The 26,532-nt window shown below is 37.6% G+C and overlaps 1 protein-coding gene, 1 long non-coding RNA gene and 1 other non-coding gene across 3 annotated transcripts; all 3 read left to right on the forward strand.

Moving 5' to 3' along the window:
- The first annotated feature begins 489 nt into the window (after positions 1–489).
- Positions 490–5,215, forward strand: LOC107788059 (uncharacterized). The gene is made up of 2 exons (XM_016609709.2): positions 490–646; positions 4,152–5,215. Exon 2 carries the CDS (start codon positions 4,157–4,159, stop codon positions 4,556–4,558), a length of 402 nt encoding a protein of 133 aa, XP_016465195.1. The 5' UTR covers positions 490–646; positions 4,152–4,156; the 3' UTR covers positions 4,559–5,215.
- LOC142173073 (U6 spliceosomal RNA) lies at positions 5,113–5,215 on the forward strand. Its single transcript, XR_012702503.1, has one exon. It is a non-coding gene; the product is annotated as a U6 spliceosomal RNA (small nuclear RNA).
- A 2,685-nt stretch (positions 5,216–7,900) lies between these two features.
- LOC107788058 (uncharacterized) lies at positions 7,901–11,443 on the forward strand. Its single transcript, XR_001648530.2, has 2 exons — positions 7,901–9,862; positions 10,683–11,443. It is a non-coding gene; the product is annotated as an uncharacterized LOC107788058 (long non-coding RNA).
- Positions 11,444–26,532: the final 15,089 nt, after the last annotated feature.

The following is a 26,532-nucleotide window of genomic DNA, read 5'->3' on the forward strand; positions in this document are numbered from 1 at the left end:
CGATGAACAACTGCCTTCTGACATATCAAGTTTTCGGACAATAGATAAGGCGAGAGTGAGAGAAATTGGAGCACCCAACCTATTTTGTGGAAGAACCCTAAAATGGCTTCTTCTCTGAGTTATGTTATCGATTTAGGTTAGAGGGGGAAGATTAAGAGGATTTAAGTTAAAGGGGTTGGGGTGGGTCGGGTTAAAAGGGTTGGGTCGGCTAGTTTTTAATTAGATATGGGGCGGATGATTTTAGACCAATAGGATATTTACACGTGTATTAATTAATATGCTGATGGACATTTTAAAAATCAAAGTAAAACGGTAGGAACTTTAATAACACAAAAGTAAAATGGGATACATATAACTTATTTTTAATAACAGAGGGGTATTTTAGGCCCTTAACCGTTATTTCTTCTTCTTTATTGAGTTAGTTAAATCAAATATATTAACATTTTCCAAAATCTGTAAATTTTTCTAATTTTTATTCTAAGTAAAACTAAAACACATTTGTTGAATGTTATTTCTGTACTTTCAAAATTTTGTTTCCATTAACAAGGCGTACACTCGCAACTTACCGAAACCCTACGGCTCATACCAGTCGCCGGCGACGCCGTTCTTCCATCATCCAACACCATCCAGCTCCGGCGATTCTCCGGTGAGTCCCTTTCCGCCTTCTCTCTCTCTCTCTCTCAACTTAACTAATCTTGCTATTTGAAGAGAATGGACACCTCATTTCTTCTCGCAGCTGAGACACTTGAGATCATGATAACAATTAGCGATCTAAATTTCACGCTTTTCTTGCTTTTATTTTGAGAATGTCATAACTAATTGCTGTGTTTTATCCAATTAGAATTCTGCTCTTAGTTGTAGATTCAACTTGATTTGTATTTGTCTTATAAGGTACATTGACATTCTCAGTTTGTTCATTTTGTACAATTGAAATAGAAAGGAAGAATTTGCAAGTTAAAATTGTTATTTTTTCTGGAAAACCTTAATTTTGCTTCTATTATGTGAAGCGTATGTTATTTGCTTATCTGGGATAAACTTAAATGGTGTATTGTAAGATTTCTTTGTTTAGATGCCATTGTTTTAGGTTCCCCTCAAGTATAAATCAGTCTATCAGCTTGCCTAAGTTTAATATATTAGGGAGCTAGATCTTCATACTTTTAATAATTAGTATAATGACTGCTATTTTGTTTATTGGAGAGTGGTCAAGCTCTATCAGAGGGGTGTCTTACAATTTTGCTATGTTACTGGATACAGGATTTAGATGTTGGATTTGTCATCACCTAAATCGTAGGATTCGGGGATATGGATAGGAGTATGGGTATGGGTGTTAAGATACAACCAATAAATATGTAGCTATATACTTCAAAGCAGTGTTGTCAAAGGCGCGCTTAAGCCCTAAAGCAAGGCTCAAAACATGTTGAGCGCTTCGCCTCGCTTTGTGGACGCTTCAATGTTGCATCCAGACTCTAAAATATACTTTTCCTTGCCAATGAGTGTAATCCCGAAAAGGCGATATTGAACAATTGATATTTCACTTTATCGTAACATTTTTTCAATTTTTTTGTCCATATATTTGTTATTCATGCTTATAATTATTGGTCTTGGACTACATATACATATTTTTACTTTTTCTCCAGTTGCGCCTTTTTTCATTAAAGCCCAAGCTTTATTTGCGCTTAAAGCCCCAACAGACCTTAAAGCTTTTTTGCGCTTTCCGCCTTTGATAACATTGCTTCAACGACTAATCAAAGTTATTAAATTTAAAGCTGGTATAATTAAATTCTTTGTAAACACAATATTTTATTCATTAGTTGTCGCATAACAGCTACTACAACAACAACAACAACCCAGTATAATCCCACTTAGTGGGGTCTGGGGAGGGTAGTGTGTACGCAGACCTTACCCCTACCCTGAGGTAGAGAGGCTGTTTCCAAATAGACCCCCGGCATCCTTCCCTCCAAGAACTTCCCACCTTGCTCTTGGGGAGACTCGAACTCACAACCCCTCTTGGTTGTCGCATAACAGCTAACTGTTCTAATACTTTATGTGAATATATGTATGATATAGAGCCAAATTCATCAATTACTCAATGGACTTATACTTCTTGGCCATAGGTGTAGAACCAAATCCACTGCAGATTCCACTGTTACATCCAAATCATGTCGGATCGACATGGGTGCTGGAAAATATTCGGAGGATATGAGCAACATAGGTTGGAGTTATACACATAGGTACATCCCATTTTCAGTTCATACAACAACGTGCCTTTCTTCTCTAGACTTGATTTCGGGACCAACATGACAAGAGAACAATAAAAAAAAGAATTTGCTCAATGCGTACAGTCTTGCAACTAATTTAAGAACTTCGAGTTCGGCATAAGAAAGGGATAATTTTCTCGCTCTCTTTTTCTGGGGGGGTTAGAGGGTGGGGGTAGGTAGAGTTGGTAGGGGATGTTCTGTTTTTGTTATCTAAACCTTTAATTGTTTGATGGAGAGCGTGCTGCTGAACAGCTGATCTATACTGGGTTTAACCAACAAATGTGCCTGGCTAAGTTGTTCGGACTCTTTACTTTTGATGCCACACCCATGTCGATATGGCGTGGGTGTGGGTGTGGGTATGGGATTCATATCGGATTTGGTCAATTGATTTTGGATACTTTGACCAAAATCGATGGAGAAATTCGAGACAAATACAATGATTTCGGAAATCAGTACATAAGCTAGGGTGAAACTGAGAATAAAAGAGAAACTTTCTGCACAAGCACCATGTAAGTTTTCCATATAATGTCTCATAATTTAGGCATATTTTATAATTCTGTTTTTAGATATTTGAATTAGTTTTAGCCGAATTCTCGCATCTGTATTCATACCTAGATCCGTACCCATAAATCTTTAGATCTGGATCATAAAAGATCCGACTTCTAGATCCACACCTGAATCGGACACTTGCACCTGAGTCCGAGCAACTTAGGTGCCTGGCTTGCTTGAGTTGAGTGTCCTAAGTGGCTCTGCCTTCTCAATCACAATGGAGCAAGCCGCTTTGAATGCGGCAGAGAATTTGCTCCTAGTAATAATTCTAAATTTTGATCAGTTGTTTTTGTTTTGGTATTTGAGTCTTGAAGGGAGGGAGGGATATGCCAACAAAGATTTGAAGTTGCTGTTATCCGTAGATTGGTCATCAAATCAAAATAGGGATCATTCTATCATGATAAAATCTTCATGGTTTCTTTACGATAAAATTTCATCAGGTGGCTACTTCCGGCTGTATTGTGTTTTTACTTGCTGGTAATATCAAGGATAGTTGCATTCATCTGCATTATAGTGAAATTTGTATGCAAGAAGTGGCCAGAGATTTATCTAGGTTTTTTCTTCACTAATTTAACTTTAAGCTTAAGGGTTGCTTGGTTCATGACATATAACAGTCCCCTTGGGTTATTATGGGTGGGTTACTATCCAATGTTTGGTATATTGGATTTATTGAATAACATAAGATGTGTAATTTGGATCCGGATTAAGATTTGTGTCTCAGTTACCCAAAGTTTATTATTCACCATTCATATGTAATACAAAACATATCTCTAATATTCTACAATGTAAGAATCCACCTTGTAGGAAAATAAATGTAAAGAAAGAGTTTAGCAAAAGATGGAATAAACATGGAGGAAAGTATGAAGCAAAGAAAAGACAGAAAAACAATAAATTTGCTTTAGGGACAGGGAAGGAGATCGAATGTCACAGGGTGCGGGAGCGATGATTGCTTCCAATCGGGATTAGTCGCATGTAGCACGGTGACCTCTCTTTCTCGCAAATTTCTTCCATTATCATGTTCTGATTTTTTTTTCTCGTAGAAGAAAGAAAGGGATTTGTATTTGTGTATGCATAGAAAGAAAGCGAAATAAAAAATGGCTGGGAAATACCAAAACTGCAGCAGGGGGATCAGTGGGCTGAAAAACATTGATTCTGATTATTTCCCAGTGTTATGTGATTAGATATATCCAATGTTGTTAATCAATATGTGAAGCTATTCATATGAGGCTGATAAAATGTAAAGCAAGCCAATTGATGAATCTACTTTCATTCAAATATTACTTACCCAAAACTTGACGATGTGAATGCTTATAGAGAAGTTACATATATTTTATTTTAACCCAGGAACAATGGCTGGAAAAGCTATGAAATCAGTAGCAAAAGCGGTTGGAGAAAATCAATATCAATGGCAAGAGAAGTTGGCAAAATACAAAGACGAGCTTTCCAAGGGAGTTTGGGGTTACTGGGAACTTGGGGCATGGAAACCACTGGGCATCAGTGCTCGCCATCGAGCTCGCCTACGTAAGGAAGTTCTCCTTGCTGGACAAGATTGGCCATACGATCCAGAAAGGAAGGAAATGAGAACCAAGCAGAAAGGACATAAGTGTGACAGAATATCAGCAGAAAAGCGGGAGAAAACGGCTGAACTGATGCAGAAAATGCCAGATATGTTAGCTGATTATAGGAAGAGAAGATGGGAGAGAAAGATGAAAGCAGAAGAAGATGCTGCTAGAAGAGCAGTGCAAGAGTAGTTTTTTACTTAACAATGTATGATGTGATAATTGACATGGGATGTTCAAAGAGTTTCAGTCATTTGCAGTATCAAATAATTTTGAGCATTATGTCCTTTTGTGTAACTTTCCTTAATTTGGATATTTGAAAACTTGCTCGGCTTTTGTGTATTTTTTTTTTTGATAAGGTAAAACTGGCTCTGTTTTGTTATGATCACTCTCTTTTTAAATGGGAAATTACCTAATGAAAACAAAATTAATCGGACCAATTTTGAGAAATGGGTGATCTCCAAGACTTCGGTTTGTGCTTTTCTAGCTTTATTAGTTTGGGATTTACCTCGAACAAATTTATTTGTTAACAAACTATTCAAATCCTGTCCTGTTTGAATTTCTCTTTTTAATTCCACGACACGTCAAAGCAGCAATTGTAGTATTCAGTCTATAAATGGGCTTTTAATAAGAAAAGGTAACCAAACGAGTAACCAAGTCCCTATTCACGAAACCAGCTGGTCCCACACCGACTAAACGCTACATATTTTTGCAATTCAAATAGCGAAAGCAGAAGAGCTTTGTTCGTCCCTTCGGGGACATCCGATAAAATTGGAACGATACAGAGAAGATTAGCATGGCCCCTGCGCAAGGATGACACGCACAAATCGAGAAATGGTCCAAATTTTTTTTGTCAACTCGCCATTTTTTATCTCCATAGCTTCTTTCAGCGACCTAAGTTTTTGTTGCAACCTTCAATCTGAGGTTAGTTGCTTTCTTTCTTTATTTCCTTTTTTTTAAATTAGATTGTTGTCGCTCTTTGTTTATGTAAATGTTAAAAACCTTCTTGCTTTATCAAATATCGATTAAGCTTCGGTGTACAATTTTGAACTTGGATGATTAGGTCAAATGACAAAGGTTTTATCCTTTTTTCCAAAGATTATTTGTCAAGTTAGATGTCAACTGTCAAAAATTGGTAAGAGACTGTTGTGAGCATATTATTTGCTAATAATGTTTAAACAGAACAGAGTGTTAGTTGGTCTTTGTTATCTTCATACTCTCAGACTAGGCTAAGACTTAACATGCTAATGATGTGCTTTCATTATTAGTAACTTAAGCATCAAAACCTCTGAAATTTAAAATCTCAAGATTTCGAGAAATTAGGAGAAATTGTGAACACTCACCCTAGTCAAGAACTGTTTTGGCAGTATAAGTTACAAAACTCGAAGAAACGGGGAGGGCTTGGAGTTGAAGATTTAAGGGTTTTTAACAAAGCTTTGTTGGGTAAATGGCTATGAAAATTCGGGGTGGAGGAACAAGAGTTTTGGAGAGGGGTAATAGTAGATAAATATGGGGTGCTGGAAGCGGGGGGGGGGGGGGGTCAAGAATTAAGGACGTCAATTTGCCTTGTGGGTGTGCGTTATGGAGGAATATTATGAAGAGATGTGTAGAATTTAGTGGCAATGTATCATTTGGGGTAGGAGATGTTAGGAGAGTTAGCTTTTGGGGGACATAAGTGGTGTGGGGATAACATGCTGAAAGATGAATTCCCGAGCATTTACAGGGTATCATGCCAAAAGGAGCTGACAGTTCAACAAGTTAGGGTGATGCAAGGTGGAGAGATTTTCTGGGACTCGAGTTTTAGGAGGAATTTCCATGATTGGGAGGTGATTGAGTTTCAAAGATTGTTAGGGTTGCTTCGCAGCCATTGTACGTCAACAGATAGCCACGATGCATAGAGGTGGGGTTTGGAGAGTAACAGGGTTTTTTTCAGTTAAGTCTTTCTATGAAAAGCTATTGGTTAAGGAGGAGGATGCCTTTCCATAGAGATCGGTTAGGATACGTCAGGTGCGGAGGAAGGTGTGCTTCTTCACTTAGTTAGCAGCTAGAGGGGTGATCTTGACAGCCGAGAATCTTAGAAAGCGGAAGGTTGTTTGTTGGTGCTTTATGTGTAAGGAGGCTAGTGAAGATGTCGATCATCTCTTTCTACAATGTAGTCTAGCTTCGAGATTATGATGGATATATTTTGTTGGTTTGGTATCTCATGGGTGATGTCGAGAACCGTAAAGGAATTAATGTTTAGCTGGAAGAGCGGGAGAAGGAGGAGAAGGCGCCGGGCATGGATTGTTGCTCCACTAGCACTCTAGTAGTCATGTGGGTGATTTGGAGAGAAAGAAACGAAAGAGCTTTCGAAGAGGTAGAGATGAGTTTCACTCAGTTGAGGAGTAGCCTCCGATCCCTTATTTTCTCTTGGTGCACCCATGAAGTTCCTTGTCATATAGAAGATTGGGTGACTTTCGTAGAGATCATGTATGTGCGTAGGTTTTTTATTTTTTGGTATACTTCTTGTATACGCCCGCTTTTGTTTTTGGCCCTCTCAGTAATGAAAAAGTTTATTTACTTGATCAAAAGTAAAAGTTACAAAACTTGAATGGTTGATGGTAACAAATTCCCTCTAGCCAGAAAACTGAGTAAGTTGTTGTAATGGACAAGGCTTTTGTTCAGTATTCTCTCTCTTGAACAGGACAGAGCTGAAAGTCTCATTAATTCCACATTACTTCACGAGCAATTTTTGTTTTTTTATGTTTTTGTTGAGAATTGAGATAAACCCTTAATTACATAATATTTTATATTGACTGTGTCTACCGGATCAATAAGGACATCAATCTGCCTGATTCTTCTTGATTAAACGATTATAGATTACTAAGCTGATCCAAAATTGACACTTCTAAGTCCTAATGCCAAATATTCCTCTTCAATTAAGTTGTTTTGCATCTACGTGATTTAAGGTTGCTGGCTGGAAACTTTACCCTCTCTTTTGAGAATTGTGATCATGTGTATCTTCCTTAACTTGAAACACATCACTCCTTACAGCTGCAAAACTTTTATTGGGTAATTGGGAAATTTTACCTGGTGAAAAAAATACAGAAAATTATTTGTGGGAAAGAAAATATTTATCGAGTAAATATTATTGACTTGACATGGAGTTTATTTAAGAAATAATGGAAGACTTTGCAAGAATTCGTAAGTCGGATTACCATTTGACAAATTCAAAAATTTAGGGGGCAGCATGGCATGTCCCCATTGTGCTTAATTTCCATGATTTAACTCCTATTCGTTCCTCTCGCTTTCTCCTCCCTCTTCTATCTTTTCAAAGCAAATACGCGCTGCATATGGTTTTATGATTTTTTTTACTTTCTTGAAATACTTTCAGATCTCACACCATTGGCAAAAGAAAACGTGGTAAGAAAAGTAAACCTTGTTTACCGGGTGATACCGAGCAATCCTGGTGGTGCAGCAAAGTTTGACTCCCTTTGCTCGAACCTGCATAAATGACATATCCACCAATTTTTCTTGGAGGTTTTCCAGGTGATTAATTGAACACGCATTACTGTTTATTTTGGAGTTGATTGGGAATATCATGAATAGAGCAAGGAGCCTTTGGGTGTACTTGGCTTTTGTGATTAGGTCCTTTATTTCACTATTTTGGTCTCTTTGAACCAGTAGTATCTCTAGTTGTGGTCCTGTTCTTTTGTTGAGCACATAAAACCTTGAACTTTTTCCATTGCTTTTGTTAACAGATAAGACAATCAAATCCAACAGGCTTCAGTCTTGTCCTTTACTTAATTAAGTGGTTTTCCCTTTGCCCTCACCATCGTCTTTTTCATCATTTTCACACCCACGTCATGGAAGCATGTTTAAGGCAAGGTTACCTGGATTTACTAATTCTATTGCGAATCACGGATCTGGTGGGAACACTATATTTTGGGATTTAACTTGTTACCTTTTGGTTTTACAATTTAATATCCAATTCTGTCTGTAAAGCTAACTCCTATTAAGAAAAATGTGACTCTAAACAATCTTTTGTAGTAATTGTATTATTTTAAGCATGTGAATTTTCTACTTAGAAATTACTAGTTTATTAATCAAAGTTTCTGAAAGCAATTTGACGTATGATCTAAAGAAGCCTATCCCCAACGAAGTTAAGCTTTTGGTATAGTTGTCTGCAAAGTTGTTTCCATTCCCAAACTTAAGTGAGTGTAATATGTATTAGGTGACCGTTGCTTGTACTTTACTTTATTTGATAACTTTAAGGGGTTGCAGGCTCTAGATTCTAGGCTTTTGGACTGTCATTGAACTTCTCATCTAGTTTATCCAAGGGTTGCTTCCTGTAAAGGCCTCTCTTTAGGAATTAATGCACGAGCCACGTTGGTGGTGGTTTATGATCCGTGACAACTATGATTGGAACTAATGCAGACCTATGTTGCTCGGACTTTTCCGAAAATGTCACCTAGTGCGTGTCGCATCCTCCATAAGTAGTGTATTTTTGGAGGATCCGACACTGATGCATCAGCATTATAGAGAGCCCGCGCAACATGGATACAGACCAACTAACGCTTTCCACAAGGGGCACATACGGGTTTCTACTCGTATAGTGTCCTTTTTCTTTTCTAGAGAGGAAGCTGAGTCTCCTTCCTACTAAGTTTTGTAAACCTTTAGGTGATGTCAATTGGGCAGTTAAAAACAGGTTGAGACAACAATCTGCCCAATAGTTGCTTGGATCAAGATGGGCTAAGTAACGGGTCATAACCCAATTTGTTTCAGTTAAAGCTATTTTTTGTGTTGTTTGTTTTTTGCCAAAATTACATAGAAATAAGATCTTTGTAAATTTGTAACATAAATTATCATAAATTAGGAAATGTTATATAACAGATTTGCTTTATTACTTATGTCTTCCAGTTTCACTTAATTTTGATTACTTCGAAGTGATACTTTTTCCAACTTCACTTTGATATTTTTTTTGCATTGGGGAGGGGGTGGGGGTTGAGAGCAAAGCGAAGTGCATTGTTGTAACGGGTCCAAAATTGATACTAATTTGGCCAAGCTGTAAAAATCAGCTTATTTTGAGAAGTGCTTTTTTTCAAAAATACGTTTGGTGAGAAGCAGTTTGTATTTGGCTAATTAGTTTGAAAAGCACTTCTGAGCAGCAATTAGTGTTTGGCCAAGTTTTAAAAAACTGTTTCTAAATGTATTTTTCTCAAAAGTGCTTCTCAAAAAAGTGCTTTTAGAGAGAAGCTATTTTTTCTGCTTCTCCAAAACTGCTTATGATTCTCCTCAAAAACACTTTTTTTCCTTCCAAAAGCTTGGCCAAATACCTCAATTTTTGGCCAAAAGTGCTTTTGGCAAAAAAAAAGAAGCACTTTTGGCCAAACAGGCTATAAGTCGCAATGCTTGTGTTTAATGTTCCCGGAGGCTGAGTTGTTCCTATTCATCAGCTGCTGACTCCTGAAGAAAAGAAGACGTTGCCCTGAAAGATATACTGTCAAAGAAACACAGGTTCGGCTCTGTAGTTATTGCCCTGAAATCTACTTTTGTAGCTGCATATAGTATTAAAAAAAGTGTGATCAGTATTGTTTTTGTACAACTGTTTCTTTTCAAGATAATATTCACATAATTTCGTCCAAAAAAACAAACAGATCAGAGAGGACAAGAAATAATTAATCCTTCTATTTTTCTGTGCTTTTAGTCATGTTAGGGGACGTTTGGTTGGTGGAATAAGATAACAATCCCGGGATAAATGCTGGATTATTTATCCCAAGTTTGGTTGCATTTTTTAATCCGAGATTAATAATTCCGGTATTAGTTATACCACAATTGTGGTATTATTCTATCTATTCCGGGATAAAACACTAAAATGATAAAACACTTCAAGGCTCTTCTTCCAAAGTACTTTATCAAATTCAAGGGTAAAATTGGAAATAAAAGTTTATCCCAACTTATTTAATGTAAAACAATATGTTTTATATTATACCCGTGTATCTCATTTTTAGTCTAATGAACAAACATCTACCAGCAAAAGTGCATTTACTAAATAATGCTATTATTATTTAATCCCCGTATTGTAATCCCGTCGTTTTAATTTCGAGATAACTTGTTCCCCAACCAAATAACTTCGTGTCTAAACCTGAGTTTTTGAGTGGACTAATATGCTGATTAGGTTTCTGCACAGATTTAGATCACTATTCCAATTTTATTCCTGATTCTTCAGTTTTTTTTCAGTGCGGGACTGTTGATTTTGAAATTTTCACGGGCATTTTGCATTTCCACTAATTTTTCTTCTCGTCACATAGTGAACATTTACTTTTTCTTGAAACAGCTCCCTCGGATTCAAGTGACCGATCCAGTTGCTAGATATTATGGGCTAAAACGTCTCCAAGTCGCGAAAATTATTAGACCGAGTGAAACAGCTGGGCATTATGTTACCTGCAGATATCAACAACAACAATTACATACCAAGTGAAATCCTACAAGTGAGGTCCCCTTCTGGGGAGGGTAATGTATATGCAGACCTTATACCTACCTTGTGAATTACTTTATACCTACCTTGTGAATTACCTGCAGATATGTTGTCTAAAAAATGTTAGCACCTCAAATGGAAGAAAGTAGATAAGGAGATCCATTTGCAGATCTAGAGTACGTCTTTAGTTGTCAAGTTTTGATCGTCTGTTGGGATGGATTCTCCGACGCTTACTACTACGAGCTCCAGAAGGTATCAGTTTGCATAATGTTCTCTTCTAGAAATTTCTGGAACATTCTCCTGATCTTGCAAAAGTTCTCTTGGTTCAGTAAATGTTCAACAACGTGCCGATGTATAAATTTTAGTGAAGTACGGAACCTTGAAAAGAGTCGGCCAAGGCCTAAATTGGCCGAAAAGCTGTTACAATTTGATGCCTACTGGATGTTGAACCCTGCACAATTCTTTTTTCTTTTTCTTTTTTGGTTTAATCACTGGTTTCACTAATCCGGATTTGTGTCGTGGCCAGTTAAAAATCAAGAATTACTCTATTTTTAGGCCCATTAATTGTTTTTATTCTCTGAAATTCTGACCATATTTACCGGATAAGTAATACTCGTTTCTGTGTTGTTTTTTGGGTAGTTTCTCCAATCCTTTTTGGTTTGCAATTATTTGAAGAGTACATATTTTACTTCAGCACAGGGAATATTGGGATGTATATCAAATTCTCGTTTTCTTTTTCCGATTTGCATAGGTTGTAGACATCTCCTTTTTTTGACAGGTGGACTGATTTGGATTCACTTTTTAAGTAATTAAAGCTAAATTGAGAAAGACGTTCACTTTCCTCTTTACCACCCCGCCCCCAACTAGGGGTGTACATGGACCGAGTTGGTTCGGTTTTTATTAAAATCAAACCAAACTAACTATATTGGTATGGATTGGTTTGGTTTTGTTGGGATTTTCGGGTTTTCAGGTTTTTTGTTACTTATATATAATTCCAATCTTAATTTGTTAAATATTTGATAAGTATATATCTATTTAGTAAAAATATAAAAAAATTGACAAACATATTATCGATTAAAATATTCTTATGAGAGAATTCTGTCAGTAACACATAATAATTATTTTTTTAATTGTCTGAAAATAATTTTTTGTTGATATACACTTTCAGGTTAACCAAATTTAGTAATTAAACATAAAAATCAATATGATACCTAATATTAATAACCACTTCACATTCGAAAAAGATATAAGAATTTAATAGATCCTTAACATATGATATGAATATGTAAGAATAAAGAGATAGACGCATTTCGGTAACACTTGATAAGAAAGTGATCATACAACCCATTATTTAAGGTCAATAAATATGAAGCACTTCATGTTCTATTAAAATTTATATCCCGCAAGAGAATTTTAAATATTTCTAGACATTTTTTAAAGAAATTTTTATATAAAATCTTTAAAATATATATAAAAATTATATATTTATATGTTGGGTTGGTTCGGGTTTTTTTACTCAATACCAAACCAAATCAAACCAAACCAAGTCGGGTTTTTAAATCGGCTTGATTTGACTTTTCGGTTTGGTGCGATTTTCCGGTTCGATTTGTACACCCCTACCCCTAACCCACCCCCGATTTAGCTTCTACCTCTTTAACAATATGCTTATCATTGTTTTGAGATACGCTTTAACCTTTTTGTGGCAGTCATTTCCAGCAGATTTGAATATAATTGAATCTTCTTATTTATCTTCTTTTATAATTAAAAAAAATATATATATACAATCAATCAACTCAAAACTTTACATTTTGTTTTCTTATAAGATAACAAGGTATGGTTATATTTAAAACTTTAAAAAAGTTAATATTTAAACTTAATTCGAAAGCACATATAAGGAATATCGGTGAATGTTTTTTTATTAAAACAATAGACGGTTATAAAGCTAAAATAGAAGAATATATAGCATTTCCCTCTTTGTCGAGTACATTCTAAGTTGTGATAACAAAATCTCCTTTGTGGAAGTTTTTGAAAAATCACAGCGGCTAACTGTTATGAATCAACCGCAGCCTAATAAGGATATCAACACACACATAGTTATTGGGATGAGAAGAGCTATTGGGCTGAGAATAAGTAATATGGTCAGACTAATTTGGGATCTGGGTTGAGTAGTGAGCCCAAGAACTATTAGTAGAATTATGGGGATTATGCAGATTGATGAGAACTTTTCCTCTTCGTCTCTATTCTTCTTGCTTCTCCTTCTGGACTATCTCTTTCTGTTGTCCCTCGGCTCTCTCTATCCTTCTTAGTTCTAGTTATTGTAATGATTGAATCTTTGAGTTTATGAATTAAATCTATCATTTTCCTCATTTATTTTGTGTTGTGAATTCGGATTCATAACATTGGTGCTTTCATCGTTCGTGCTCCAATAACAATGGTTGTATTAGATCGATTCAGCGGTGGAAACCCAGAGGGTTGGATTTTTCGGGCAGAGCTGTACTTCACCTATCTTAGCTTCTCCGACAAGGACTGGTTACCTCTTCCTTACCACTACCTTGATGGTGAAGCTCTTGCTTGGTTGTTTCGAAATAAGAAATTTTTTGATTGGAATCATTTTAAGGAGAAACTAAGGCTGCGTTTTCGCACCCGCACTAGAGAAGCACCTGGCGGGTGCTTAGTCGTTCACCAGCAGCGCAAGCCAGTGGAGGAATTTCTAGCACGAGCTGCGGCTATTCCATCATGGTGCAACATTAGCACCTTACCCTCGCCTCAGTATTGGAATAAGCACTCGAACAACAACAACATGAACGTGGCATATGAGGTGTTCGAGGGAATGTTGGAGACCTCCCAAGATGAAGCATCAGCAACTGAAACTAACAGGGAAATATTACAGGAGCTCCAAGTTGGTAATATACCATTGACTGAGAAAGAGGAATTCATAGAGGAAGGCCAAGTGTTCAACAAAATGCCGCATAACTGCTGCTCCAAGGTACTTACTGTTGACTCTGATTTGGATTATGGCGACTCAGAGGAAGACATGGTTCTTGCTGAAAATTTCCAAAATGATACATGTCGGTTGCCTAGTCAAATTGTCGATACGACTTCATTTCTGATTTCTTTTGGTGCACGTGAGTATAAGGTTAAAAGTAGGATTGTGATAACTACTGGAATCAATTTCCCGTTGGCAGACACCTTAGCATTTTCCAGTCCAGCACTTTCACTGGTAGAACACTCTAGTAGTTGGGCTACGGATGCAAGGGATATTGGACTGTCAAATTCTAGTTATGTGGCTAAGTGGTTTGACACAGGGCACGAATTTATCATTGCTTCAGGGTGTGCATCTCTTCTGCATATTCCTTTAAGTTCTCCATCATATGCACCTACATTGTTTAAAGCAATTAGAAAAATATGGAGTTATTTATTTGCAAAGTTGTATTATTGGGAGTTGTTTGGTGAATCTAAATTTGGTATTGAGTCCTTTGATGCCGTGTATCTTGATGGAAATCCCAAACGAACTATGGACAAGAACTATGTCTCTGCAACTGATGCGGCAACCAATTTTCTGGTACCTTTTACTAGTGGAGATGATGTAGTGCCGAAAGAGATAACGAGCCCAGCTAAAGTCGCACATCCATTTGACAATGTCATATTGCTTCACATTCACAGGAGTCCATGTTGGTGGAATTTTTTTGATAAGAAGTTCATGATGGCTAGTGAGGTCTCAAATATTGCACGATATGTCCTGACGAAATTTTGTTTGTTGGTCATGAAAAACTAGCCTGGGATGAAGAGTTCGCGTTGATAATTAAGCAGCCATCATTATGTGATTTTCGACTTGTAATTTTGAGTTGCATACTCCTAAATGGCTATGCTACTTTACCTTATGGTACTAAGAAGACAATTTTGATGGACGACAAACTTTCTGTGTTTGGTGCTGTTATCATGGTATCAGGTCTGCTTTCTATTGATACCAGTGAGTTGGTAGTCTCACCTTCCAGTACGAGATCTATTCGACTTGCTTATCCGTTTCTTTGTGGTGGCCGAGAGCCTGTAGTATCCCTAATTAAACAAGTTGTTGGAACTTTCGCATTGGGTGACCGCGATCCATGGACTGGTGGTGCACTGGTTTCCAAAATGCATATGGGGAATTTCCGGACTCCGAAAAGTAAGGCATTACTACTGCTGGTATCTACTGGAAAGTTTTGCTCATTTGCATCTTCTTACTCTATGATTAAAGTGTGGGATCCCGGACGACAATGGTGTGTGAATTTCTATATATGCGAAATAATTGAAAATATAATGTTTAGTTTAGAGATTAGTGATATATCACTGAGCGCAACTAAATGTGACAATATTGATTCACAAGTGGCAGAACTTTCTTGTTTTGGATTACACTCACCAACAAATGCCTTGACATGGGTACCAGCTGAACCTTTGAGCTCATCTTCCACCATTGCAGATCTTGTGGCCACCTTGAACCAAAACCAAACGTTTGGTTCCCCATATATCTTCTGTAATACTTTTGGATATTCTATTCATTTTATATTTGCACTAGACGTGAATAGTTGTTCTTCAACCATGAACAAGATAGGGCAGCAGCATCCTAGTGCTCATGATGAACAACGAGCTAGCCAAATATCCTTATTCATTCAGCACATTAGCGTTCTATTGCTTCCAGATATGTTGTCGAGATGGTTGATAAGCTTTGTGTGAAGAAGGTCAATGAGGATTCAAGCCTTGTAGAGCTTTCTCATGGCTTTATTGTGGAAACTACACAATTCCTGAGAGAATGATAATCTGGATGAGGCACTCATTTTGAAGGAAGCAATGAGATTAAATGGTAAAATGTCAAGAACTGTCATGTATAGGATGCTTATTCCGCTCAAATTTATGAAATATGATGAAGTTGAGTGTGTGTTGACAAACATATCTCACAAAGGGCTTGTTCCAAAAGTAGTACTGTACAATACCATCCTTCCTATCCATTACTCAACAGAACATATCCTGAAGGATCTCAAGGTTACTAAGGAAAGGATACTAAGGTGTTTGAGGCAAATTGATGGGTTGCTGATTGCATTACACGGGGTGCTTTTGTGGGGATTTGCTTCTGGAAAGTTTGCCTTGGTTCACTCATTTCGCTCTCCGCTATTTGCTTCGCCAAGGGGCAAGCAATATTTGTTCGATATGCAGGGCAGGTTATGATGGCACTCAAGTTGATAACATTGCTAATGTATGAGAGCCACAAAGGACAAGGTTTAGATTGATTCACTGAAGGTGCACTGGATCCTATATTTTCCTCTAGGCACAAAGAACACCTTAGTATTCGTATAATTGGTCGGGAGCTCGTGAGTATCACTATTCTTGACTTGAACATTGAGGACAAGGTTCTCATTGAGGACGGAAGTATTGTTATGAATCAACCACAACCCAATAATGATATCAACACACATAACTATTGGGCTGAGAAGAGCTATTGGGCTGAAAACAAGTAATATGGTCTGACTAATTTGGGATCCGGGTTGAGTAGTGAGCCCAAAAACTATTCTATTAAAAGAATAGAAGTCAGTGATTCTGGAGATTATGCGTATTGTTGAGAACTCTTCCCCTTCGTCTTTGTGCTTCTTGCTTCTCCCTCTGGACTATCTCTTTCTGTTCTCTTTTGGCTCTCTCTATCCTTCTTCTCTGGATCTCCTTCTTAGTTCTAGTTATTGTAATGATTGAATCTTTGAGTTTATGAATTAAATCCATTATTTTCCTCATTTATTTTCTATGTTGTGAATTTGGGTTCGTAACACTAACCAAATTCTCAAAAAATATTCTCCAAATTTAAACCCTTGAAACACTAAAATATTCTAAATCATGTCCAACAAAGAAGAAATGAAGATGTAGTCTTGAACTTTTTTCCGTACAAAATATTGAATAGAATAGAAATAGAACATTTTTGGAAGAGGAAATTGGTGAATAAATGTTGTCACGGAGAAGATAAAATTGAGGAGGAGGAAGTCTGGTGGACAGAGGGGGGAAAGCTAAAATGTGGGGTTGGGGGTGGGGCTGTGGGGTGTCGTAAATAGGAAAGAGAAAGTCATTCTCAATTTAGCTTTAATTACTTGAAAAGTGGGACACAAATCAGTCCACTTGTCAATTAAACAGATGCCTCACGCAAGTATGACTTGACACAAAATAAAATCCACGTGAACCTATAATATGGGTAGTTTTCGAACGGAAGCCAAATCGAGTGTGATCCTTGTCACACCTCTTTTTTCCTACACCTCGAAAAGGATGAGGGTACATGAGAGAGTTTTTTTAATCAAAGTGACAATCGAAATGAGATTATTTATTTAAGAATCAAAGTCATCACTTGGGATAATTTAGGGTGTCCCAAATCACCGGTTTAAATCCTGAATCGGGGAAAGATTGACTCTGTTTTACCGTCCGCGAACACAGAAATCCGGGTAAGGAATTCTGTTAACCCGAGAGAAGGCGTTAAGCATTTCCGAGTTCCGTGGTTCTAGCACGGTCGCTCAACTGTTATTATTGGCCTATTTATCTGATTTTAAAACATGTTTTAATATATGGTTCAATTTTAACTTTATATCCGCTTTTATTTAGTTATTTTTTTAGGAAAGATTCAACATCATCCAAAATACGTCTTGAACCACGTCACATAAATGCACCCACGGTTCACATATTTTATCAAACGTTGTTGAGATTTGGATTTGGATCACATGAAATGCACACCCGAGTTTAAGAAAATTAATTTAAACTACGCGCCTAAAGCAACTACGCACTTTCAAGTACTACTGGCATCATAATTTCACATTTTTCTTATATAAGAAATTAAACGAATATCATAGTCCCAAAAATAAGAGGAAAATGTTCGTACTGGATCTTGCCATTAATCTTTGCGACTGAAACCTCGTGTTAGGTACTGATAACTAAATCTTTGAAATATATAAAGGAAAAGCTAGAAAGGGTATCTTACCCAAGTAAACCATGGAAAATACTACTAATCTAAAAATATGTTAAAATAGAAACACATTGGATCCAGACACTAAAATATCCTAATTACAGTGATACAAAAATATGAAAATAAGAAGATAACTGAAGTTAAACATCTATCTGATAGTATTAGAAAAACGATTAAATTTATTCATAACTAAGGGTTGAAATCAAATTAACAGAGAACAAAGGTATCACGAGGCAAATTGGAAAGAAACAGGGAAATCATTATTACATCAATGCATTTTTTAATAGACATAGTGGTAATATAAATATTTGCAAAAGACTTTGTTGGTAAGATGCCAAAACGTTCCATAACAATGGAATAACAGAGAACTAACTCGACATTTAACAAACAGAGCAAACCAAAAATAATTGATGGATGAAAAAAAAAATAATGATATTGAGCCATTCATGAACAGAGAATGAGTTTAAGAGGAAAAAAACCCTTTAATGAGTAGAAGCCTTCCTTTATTAAGAAATCAACTGGTGTACAAAGGCAACAAACTCGACGACCAAATGAGCACACGAACAAGACCAAGTTGGGACTGAGTTACGGCCAGAGAACTCGCCGGTGACCGAAATGGACGTCCCCAAATGGACTAATCTCTACTGGGTTTGGACGGTGATTTCAAGCTGATTTCCGCACTTGTTTGGGTCATTTTTTGGGTTGGTTCTTGGCTAGAATTTGGGGCTTTCGGGGGTTGTTTATGGGGTGGTTTCAGTTGTGTTTTGACTGAAAATTTCTGCAATTTTGGAGCTTTACTTGGCTAGTTTCAATGGAGTTTTGGAGCAAGGTTACATGGCTATGGATGTAAGATTTTGAGATGCATTTGGATGATTTTCATGGCTCAACAGCTGCTGGTTTTCATATTATTTACATAGGTAAAAACAAATGGAATTGGTTTTCTGATTTTAGTGTAAAAATGGAGAACAAAAAATGGAGAGCCCTTCCTTTCGTTGTCGCCCTCTATTCAAGAAGAAAGGAGATAATCCCCATAGCCTTTTTGTCTTCGTCTATATATCAGCATGTGCATATGTCTCCATTTGTTTGGAAAGAAAAGGACTTTTCCAAGAAAAATCGTGGGCCCCCTCAAAAAACTGAAATCTCCAAAAATTCTCTTTGCCGTGCCTGTTGAAATTTTTGAAATTGGGATAAGGTTTGTTGGAAGGAATCTTATGATGTGCCATGTTTTCATTGGCTTTTTTTTTATTAGTTTTTTTTTTCTTTTTGAAAATAAGTCCACAAAATAAAATCTATTCCTAAAATAACAAGGTAAAATCACTACATACTCAATATTTATATCTTGAAAGTCTTTAACTTGAAAATTGCACTAAACTAAATTATATATTTTGGAAACTTTTGTTTCTTTTAAAAAAAAAGAAATAAAACTAATACTCTAAAAATATGTAACTTTTTTTTGTAATTTTTATTTTTGTGACGAAGTAAAGTAAAAGAGCCAAAATTAGTTAAAATAACTACATTAGGCCTAAATATGGTTGGTTCCACCTCTTTGCAGGGTGATGACACCAGTAGCTGTTACGCACATATTTACATGCTAAAATATGAATAATCTTGGGGAGGGTCAAAAATCACATGTCTACAGTGTGAGCACGTAATTTTTTCCCTATATGTATTACTCCAACAAATTCAATACAAAATAATTTCTTTCAGTGTTTGCAATTTTGTTGGATTTCGTGGCATTTTCTGTTAATTATTTGCATTTGTCTGTGCACGTTTATTTTATTTAATTCATGAAAAATACAAAACAAATATGTTGCATCTGCATTTAGGATTTAATTTTATATTTTTAGATTAATTAGCAAATTAGTTTGTTTTATAAAAAATAAAAATCACAAAAATAATTCATTTTGCATTTTTACTTTTTGAATTGTGTAATTGTTCTTTAAATTTAGGATTTAATTAATTATTAAAAATACCATGGTGAGTGATTAATCTAATTGGGTAGGCTAATTTAGTTTAAAAATAATTATTAATTAATTTAGGATTTATTTTAATTTTGGGAAAAGAAAAGAATTGTGAAATTCAATAAGGAAAAGGAAAGAAATAAAGAAGGTTTAAATCTGGGCCAAAATCAATCCAAAGTTCCCAACCCAAACGAAATTACCCAGTACCCGGCCCAAACTCATGCCCTGACCCGGTCTGATTTTTCCCCTCAACCAAACAACGTCGTTTCAGCTCCTTTCATCTGGACCGTTGATATTGCCTAATCCAACGGATCAGAATTGGAAGGGGGGGGGGTTTATTAATATATATATGTCCAAACGCTACCCTACCCCCCTCATTTCATCGTTCCAACACCCCCCATCCTCAGAAACCTGCCCTAGTAGCCGCCCCAAAATCCCACCACCGTCCGGTGGCGGCGCCACCTCCAAATGCCACCAAAACAACACCCCATGACCCCCTCACTCCCCTCTTTCTAAATCCCGGAACAATTTTTCTCGAACATGCCCCGAGCTCGTCGAATCTTAAGTTGAAAGTAAGACCTAGAAAATGTCAAACTCCAGAATCGGCAGATTTGGTGTTGATTAAGACAAAAACAAACCTTGGTCATGTGTTTTCATCTGAGAACATGTGATTGAGGCCCTTTTCGGTCGCAATCAAGGGTTCGAGGAAGAGTTGCAAGGCTTGGCCAGTCCATTAGGTATCTTTACATTTCTGTTGGCTCTTCTCTTGCATTTTTCTGCCTTTTCAAGTCATCCTGCTTTATCTCGTTTCTGCGTTTGTGCTTCTGTTTCTTCATAGCATGTCTATGCATGGACGACCCGTTTGTTAGTCAACACAATTATCTGGTTGTTTGTTTAGAATGGGGTGAATCATTTTCTTTTTCTCTTTTGGGTTTTGGGCTTTGGTTTAAAATTTCCCGTGTCTCTTTCTCCTGGTTAATTTTAGGTCAGATTTTTTTTAGAATGTTGAGTCTTTGACTGATTTCAATCGATACCTAAAAATTGAACCCAAAAGGAACTGAATTGGGTTTATTTGGACCCATTAACTTGGGTCAATTGGACCCAGGCTCTGTTTGGTTAGAAGGGTAACAACATGGTCATAGGGGATAATTTGGGTAGTCTGCTTAGGGGAATCTTTATGTAACTGCTTGGGAAGCTTCTAGGAAGCTGGGGAGGGGACTGCTTTGCAAAAAACTGAATTAAAACTAGGGGTGTCTAAGCTAAAATGGAAATTCAAAAAGGGTCGAAGTGCAAATCTGTTGATTAGTTAGGTTGCCCTACTTTCTTGCCTATAAAGGCAACATTTCTTGCATTAAAAGGCAGAGGAAAGAGACCTAAGGGCTGAATAGAGAAAAATTCTAGAAAAAAAAAACAAACAGCTGAAAATTACTGTTTCATTGAAATTCTGCTTAAAACTTTGAAGTTTTTCTATTGCTGAAGAATGACTGATTCTATTTGAGGTTCAAAATGGTTTGAACTTGGGTAATGAAAGCCCTGCCTTAAGCTGGGGAATTGGTTCTTTTCTTTTGGACTGATTTCATTGTTGGACTTGATTTCTGCTGGGTTTTTGTTCGACTGAAATTGGGTCTTTTGGATTTTTGCACCTTATTCTTGGGTTTGAAAGTTTGGTTTGAGGTTGATCGCGTGAAGTACTGTATAGCTGTGGTTTCAGCTTGAATACTTTGGGGTTGAATTGGCTGATTTCAACACTGTTCCATTGCTTCTCTGCTGTTGCTGGCTACTGATTTATTCACTTCTTTTGTTTCTCTTTTATTCCCAGGTATGTATCGACTCTCGATTAACATATAAAGTGCAAACATGAAGCTATGTAACTAAACTGAAGAGAAATGGAAAAGCTAGCTTTCTATGGTCGAATAACTGATCGAATGTGTTGTATTTTGTCCATGTGTCTTTTAGTTCAGCTTTATTCTGTACATTTCGTTCATGTATTAGTATAGTGTTTCGTTATAAGGCTTAAATCTGTGGTTTTCTTTTGAATGATGCTTGGATTCAAGAATGTTCTTAGGATCAGGATGATATATATGAGTTGATGACTAACTCTCCTTAGCAAATATGGTTTGTGTTTTGATGTCCATCCATCAGCTTTTTGAATAGCTTAGTCACTTCAATTTGTTGCCTTGCCCTACTAAGCTCATGAGTGAACTCACAAAGGCTTTTCAAATAGATATAGGGTCTAATTTTTAACTTGAGAATTCTCAGATCAGTTTAGTTCTTTGCACCTTGTTGTTTTCTTTTATGGAGAAGATTAAGGGCACATGATTTCTGACCAGCGTGCCTGATTTGGCTTTGGGCTATAGCGTATGTTCTTTTACCCCTGGGCTTAGCCTGAAGCCCAGATCTCTCCATCGGTACTGCTACTGAACATATAGCACGCTGCAGCCCACCTGGGCCTGGACTCGAAGCCCACATCTGAGTAAGTGCGTGCAGTTCATTCCTGGGACCAATTTCAGCCCAGTTCTCACTTGACTGCTGCTTCCAGTCTCGTTCACGACAGGCATGGCCCAAGGGCCTGAAGGCCCATGTGAACGATGTCTGCACAAGCAACAGCCCAAACTTACGTGATTTCAGAATAGCTTCTTTATAATCGAGGCGTGCCTTCTTAAATAACATTAATAGTTTAAGACCTACATAGTGTCAAATAAAGAATTTAAACGTTTGGAAGCGAGGCGTGCCATATTGAAACAGAATATAGTTTATGGCCCTCTAAAGTTTAGTTCGAATTCCCTTTCAAAATCGGAATTGAGGGGCCGTGTTAGATAAAATATTGGGATGCATTGCCCTCGCTTAGTTAATATTTAAATACTTAGAATTCGAGGCGCGCCATATAGCAAGTTTCCATGGCCCTCGTAAGGCTAAAAACGTGTAGTTGCTCTAGGCGCGTTGTTTTAATAATTTTACCTTCTTAAACTCGGGTGCGCATTTCATGTGACCCAAATCCAAATCCTAAAACATTGAATAAAATGTGTTCTGGATTGCGGGTGCATTTCATGTGGCGTGATCCAAAGACATGTTTTAAACGACGTTCAATCTGCTTCAAATAGAATAAAAACGGTTAACGGCTAAAATTGCATATAGGTTCATAATTATTTAAAATCAGATAATTAAGCCGATTATAACAGTTGAGCGACCGTGCTAAAACCACAAAACTCGGGAATGCCTAACACATTCTCCCGGGTTAACAGAATTCCTTACTCGGATTTCTGGTTCGCGGACTGTTAAAATAGAGTCAATCTTTTCCTCGATTCGGGATTTCAATCGGTGACTTAGGACACCATAAATCTCCCTAGTGGCGACTCTGAATCTGTTAACAATAATATGATCCCGTTTCGATTGTCCTTTAATTGGAAAAACTCCTTTATACTATAGCCCTTTACGGGATGTAGGTAAAAAAGGGAGGTGTGACAGCTCTGGCGACTCTGCTGGGGATCGAACCCAAAATCTCTGGTTCAGGGTTCAAGAATTCGAGCTTAGAATAATTATTATAGTTCGCTTTATCCATTATCTGATTTTGTTACATGATTTGGGCCTTATGTGCTAATTGATTGCTTTTACCGCTTTGATATTCCGTGAACTGTATATAAATTGTTGCGACATCCCTCTTCTCTCTGAGTCTTCTAAATCAAGAAGAAGTGTGCACTTCATGTGACTTCTTTTCTGTTAGAGTCATATTCCAAATTTAGAACGAGGTTCGGACAAGTTGCAAAGCCGGCGAAGCTTCTGTATTCCCGGTACGCTACCCCCGTCGGCTCGAGCTGTCCGCTCCGGTAAGCCCAGTCTAGAACAATAAACCCAGGATTTAAACCTAGTATAACAAGACCTCATGCCGGATCCCTAGTAGGAACGTTTGTTTGCATCATGTGCATTTTGATTTTGGAGACTCAATACATGGGTTGGGTCTGTCTAGGACAGGTGCACCCGAAATAAAAAAGACCATCCTGATGCATCTTACTTGCTACTTGTGCATTTATTTTCGGACTTGCATGCTGACCGGCTTATGAATATTGGGAAAAGTTGGGGTAAGAGAAATAACAGTATGAGAGTTAATCGCCTATTCTGGAAAAAAAAACCAATGTCCAAATAGTATCGAAACTCTGCCGAATTTTTGAGAAAAAAAAAGTTTTTGTTTTCAAAAAAAAATAATAGTTTTATTTGCCAATGAAATAATATAAAAAAAAGTCTTGTTTTCAAAAAATAGTTTGTTTCATTCGCCCGAACTACGCCAGTTTGATTCTCACAAGGTGTGAGATACGTAGGCAACCCCCATCGGGTCCAACTTCCTTTTTGCAAAAATAGCCCAAAAGCCCAAAAAATTTACTTTAATTTGAAAATAATCAGGGTGAGGCCATTCTTGTCAGAAACAGCCGAATGTCCCTAAAAAGGGCACCAGAAGGCTGTTTTTGCAAGAACAGCCACTTTTGGTCACTTTTAAAGGTTTTGACTGGATAGCCGACACAGCCTTAAAATCTTCGTTTTCGAAGTGCCGAAAGGCCGTGTTGGCAAGACCGGATATTTTATGGAAAATTTTGAAAAAATGGTCTTTTCTCTTAAGTCAAAATGAGTCATAGTTTTCTTTTAATTAAAATTATCTAATAAATGTGCAGGATGAGCACAAATCAAAATGAACCTTTCTCAGTCCGTGAAGAGATCCCTTTGGAGCTACATATGTGGTGGCATGATTTGGGGGACGACTGCAGGAAAGTTGTGACAAAAGCATTGGGCGGTCTTATTGGGCTTTTGAAGGTTAAGCCCAGAAAAGATGTGGTTGAGGCCTTGATACCGTTTTGGGACCCAGCACATAATGTGTTCCACTTTGCGGATTTCGAGTTAACTCCTACGCTGGAAGAGATAGCAGGCTACGCCGGGTTCGAAGGGAATCTTTGGACTTGTTAAGCATCAGTCGGGACATCCGAGATGGAAATTTGGCCAAAGGATTTTGTACCTTCTACTTTCTGTATCGACGATACGGGAATCCCCGTGGCTTCGAAACACCAGATACTGGTCTTACTCATGCCTGAGATAATGGGTATTTTGGTTTGCCTGAGAAAAGACGGGAACATAGAGATGGGGCTAGTAGGGATAGCTAACTTTATGATGAAAAAGGCAAATGGGACTATAGTGTCGTTGATCTTGGCAGAAATTTACCGAGCTCTTACTCGTTGTCGAGAAGGAGCAAAGTTCTTTGAAGGGTGCAATATGCTGTTACAAATATGGATAGAGGAACATCTTTGCCACCGTCCCGGATACTTGAATTGCGGTATGACTGGCCTAGAGTGCATTGAAAAACATGAAAAGCGAGTAGAGGGTTGTGAGTTTCTAGATGGTACGGAAGCATGTCATGCTCATCTGAGATTTTTGACCGCAAATAAGATCGAATGGACATTTGGTTGGCTTTCAGTCGACGAAGTAATCTATATGTCGGCTGAGGTGTGTTTTTTGCTATTGATGGGTCTTCGGAGTATCCAGCCTTATGCTCCGCACAGAGTCTTACGTCAGTTAGGCCGATACCATACCATCCCGCACAATGAAGATTTGAGTCAGCAAGTCATTGAGTTAATGCCAAAAGCGGCCTTCCCAGAAGAAAAAGTGCGTCGGGTTTGGCATCAGTGCAGATTCTTAGGGCCCAACACTCAAGTACGAGACCTATCCAGAGGCGAGGTGGAGCCCAGTTATATTTCTTGGTATGGTAAAAGATCCCGAGTTCAACATGAGCCTGACAGGCCCGCAAAGAGACCCCATGTCCAACAATTCACCGACGGAGCTCAGGTGCAATGAGATTGGCTGACCAAAGAAAATGAGTATAGGGCTACCATAAGCATGTTGGAAAAGCAAGTCAGAGAACTTCAATTCGAGAATAGCTTGCAAGTGGCGGCAGATGAAGGATAAAAGAAAAAACTAGCCAAGAAAATGAGGCCCTTCGAGCTCAAATTCAGAAATTAAAAGTAGCGGCAGAAAATCTAGTCCGAAGTGACAGAGATGAAAAACTCATAGCTAACCTGAGGCAGAAAGTAAATGACTACAGTTTGGATTTGAATAAAGCAGAAAGTGAATTAGCCTAGGCTCGAAAGCAATTGGCTAAAAATGCAGATGAACGAGTACGCTTGGTTAAGCAATTGAGAGAAAGGTACGACGATGAGGTCGCATGGTTAAAGAAAAGGGTCATCGCCATGGAAAACAAAATGATCAAATAGGCCAAAGAATTCAAAGTTGAAAGGGAACATTGTTATACCACATTGGCGCAATTAGAAATAGATTTGCAACAACTTCAGGAGCAAAATCATGCGGCTGAGCAAACTTTGGAAGCCAGGGCCCAGCATATTGGGCATTTGTTACAAGAAAAGTGCGCCATACGAGAGAGAATTAGAAGCATTGCCGACTACATCGTTATGAAGTGCCAGATTTGTGAGGATATGACTCGCACTACCTTCTTTGCAGCAGTAATGACATTTGTTAAACAGATAATGAACGACTTGGATCGACTTCAAAGGGAGCTTGCATATAGGCCCGCGGCGAGACCGAATGATGTCCCGCGGGCACCAGGAGCATTGATGTATTCATGATTTTTTTCGCTTGAGTCTGCATTTTCTTTTTGTTAAGCGTCTGTCAGTCATGTTGAGTTTTCTTTCTGCTAGAGTCCGTCAAATTGTTTTCGAGTCTGTATTTTCTTCTGTTGGAATATAATGTCTATTTTTGGAGTCTGTATTTCATCTTTGCATCGAAATCTGTT

This window comes from Nicotiana tabacum, chromosome 18 (genome assembly GCF_000715075.1).
Source record: "Nicotiana tabacum cultivar K326 chromosome 18, ASM71507v2, whole genome shotgun sequence".
Taxonomy (NCBI): Eukaryota; Viridiplantae; Streptophyta; class Magnoliopsida; order Solanales; family Solanaceae; genus Nicotiana; species Nicotiana tabacum.

Coding starts and splice junctions, on each gene's coding strand:
- LOC107788059 (XM_016609709.2), top strand. CDS start 4,157: ATGGCTGGAAAAGCTATGAAATCAGTAGCAAAAGCGGTTGGAGAAAAT.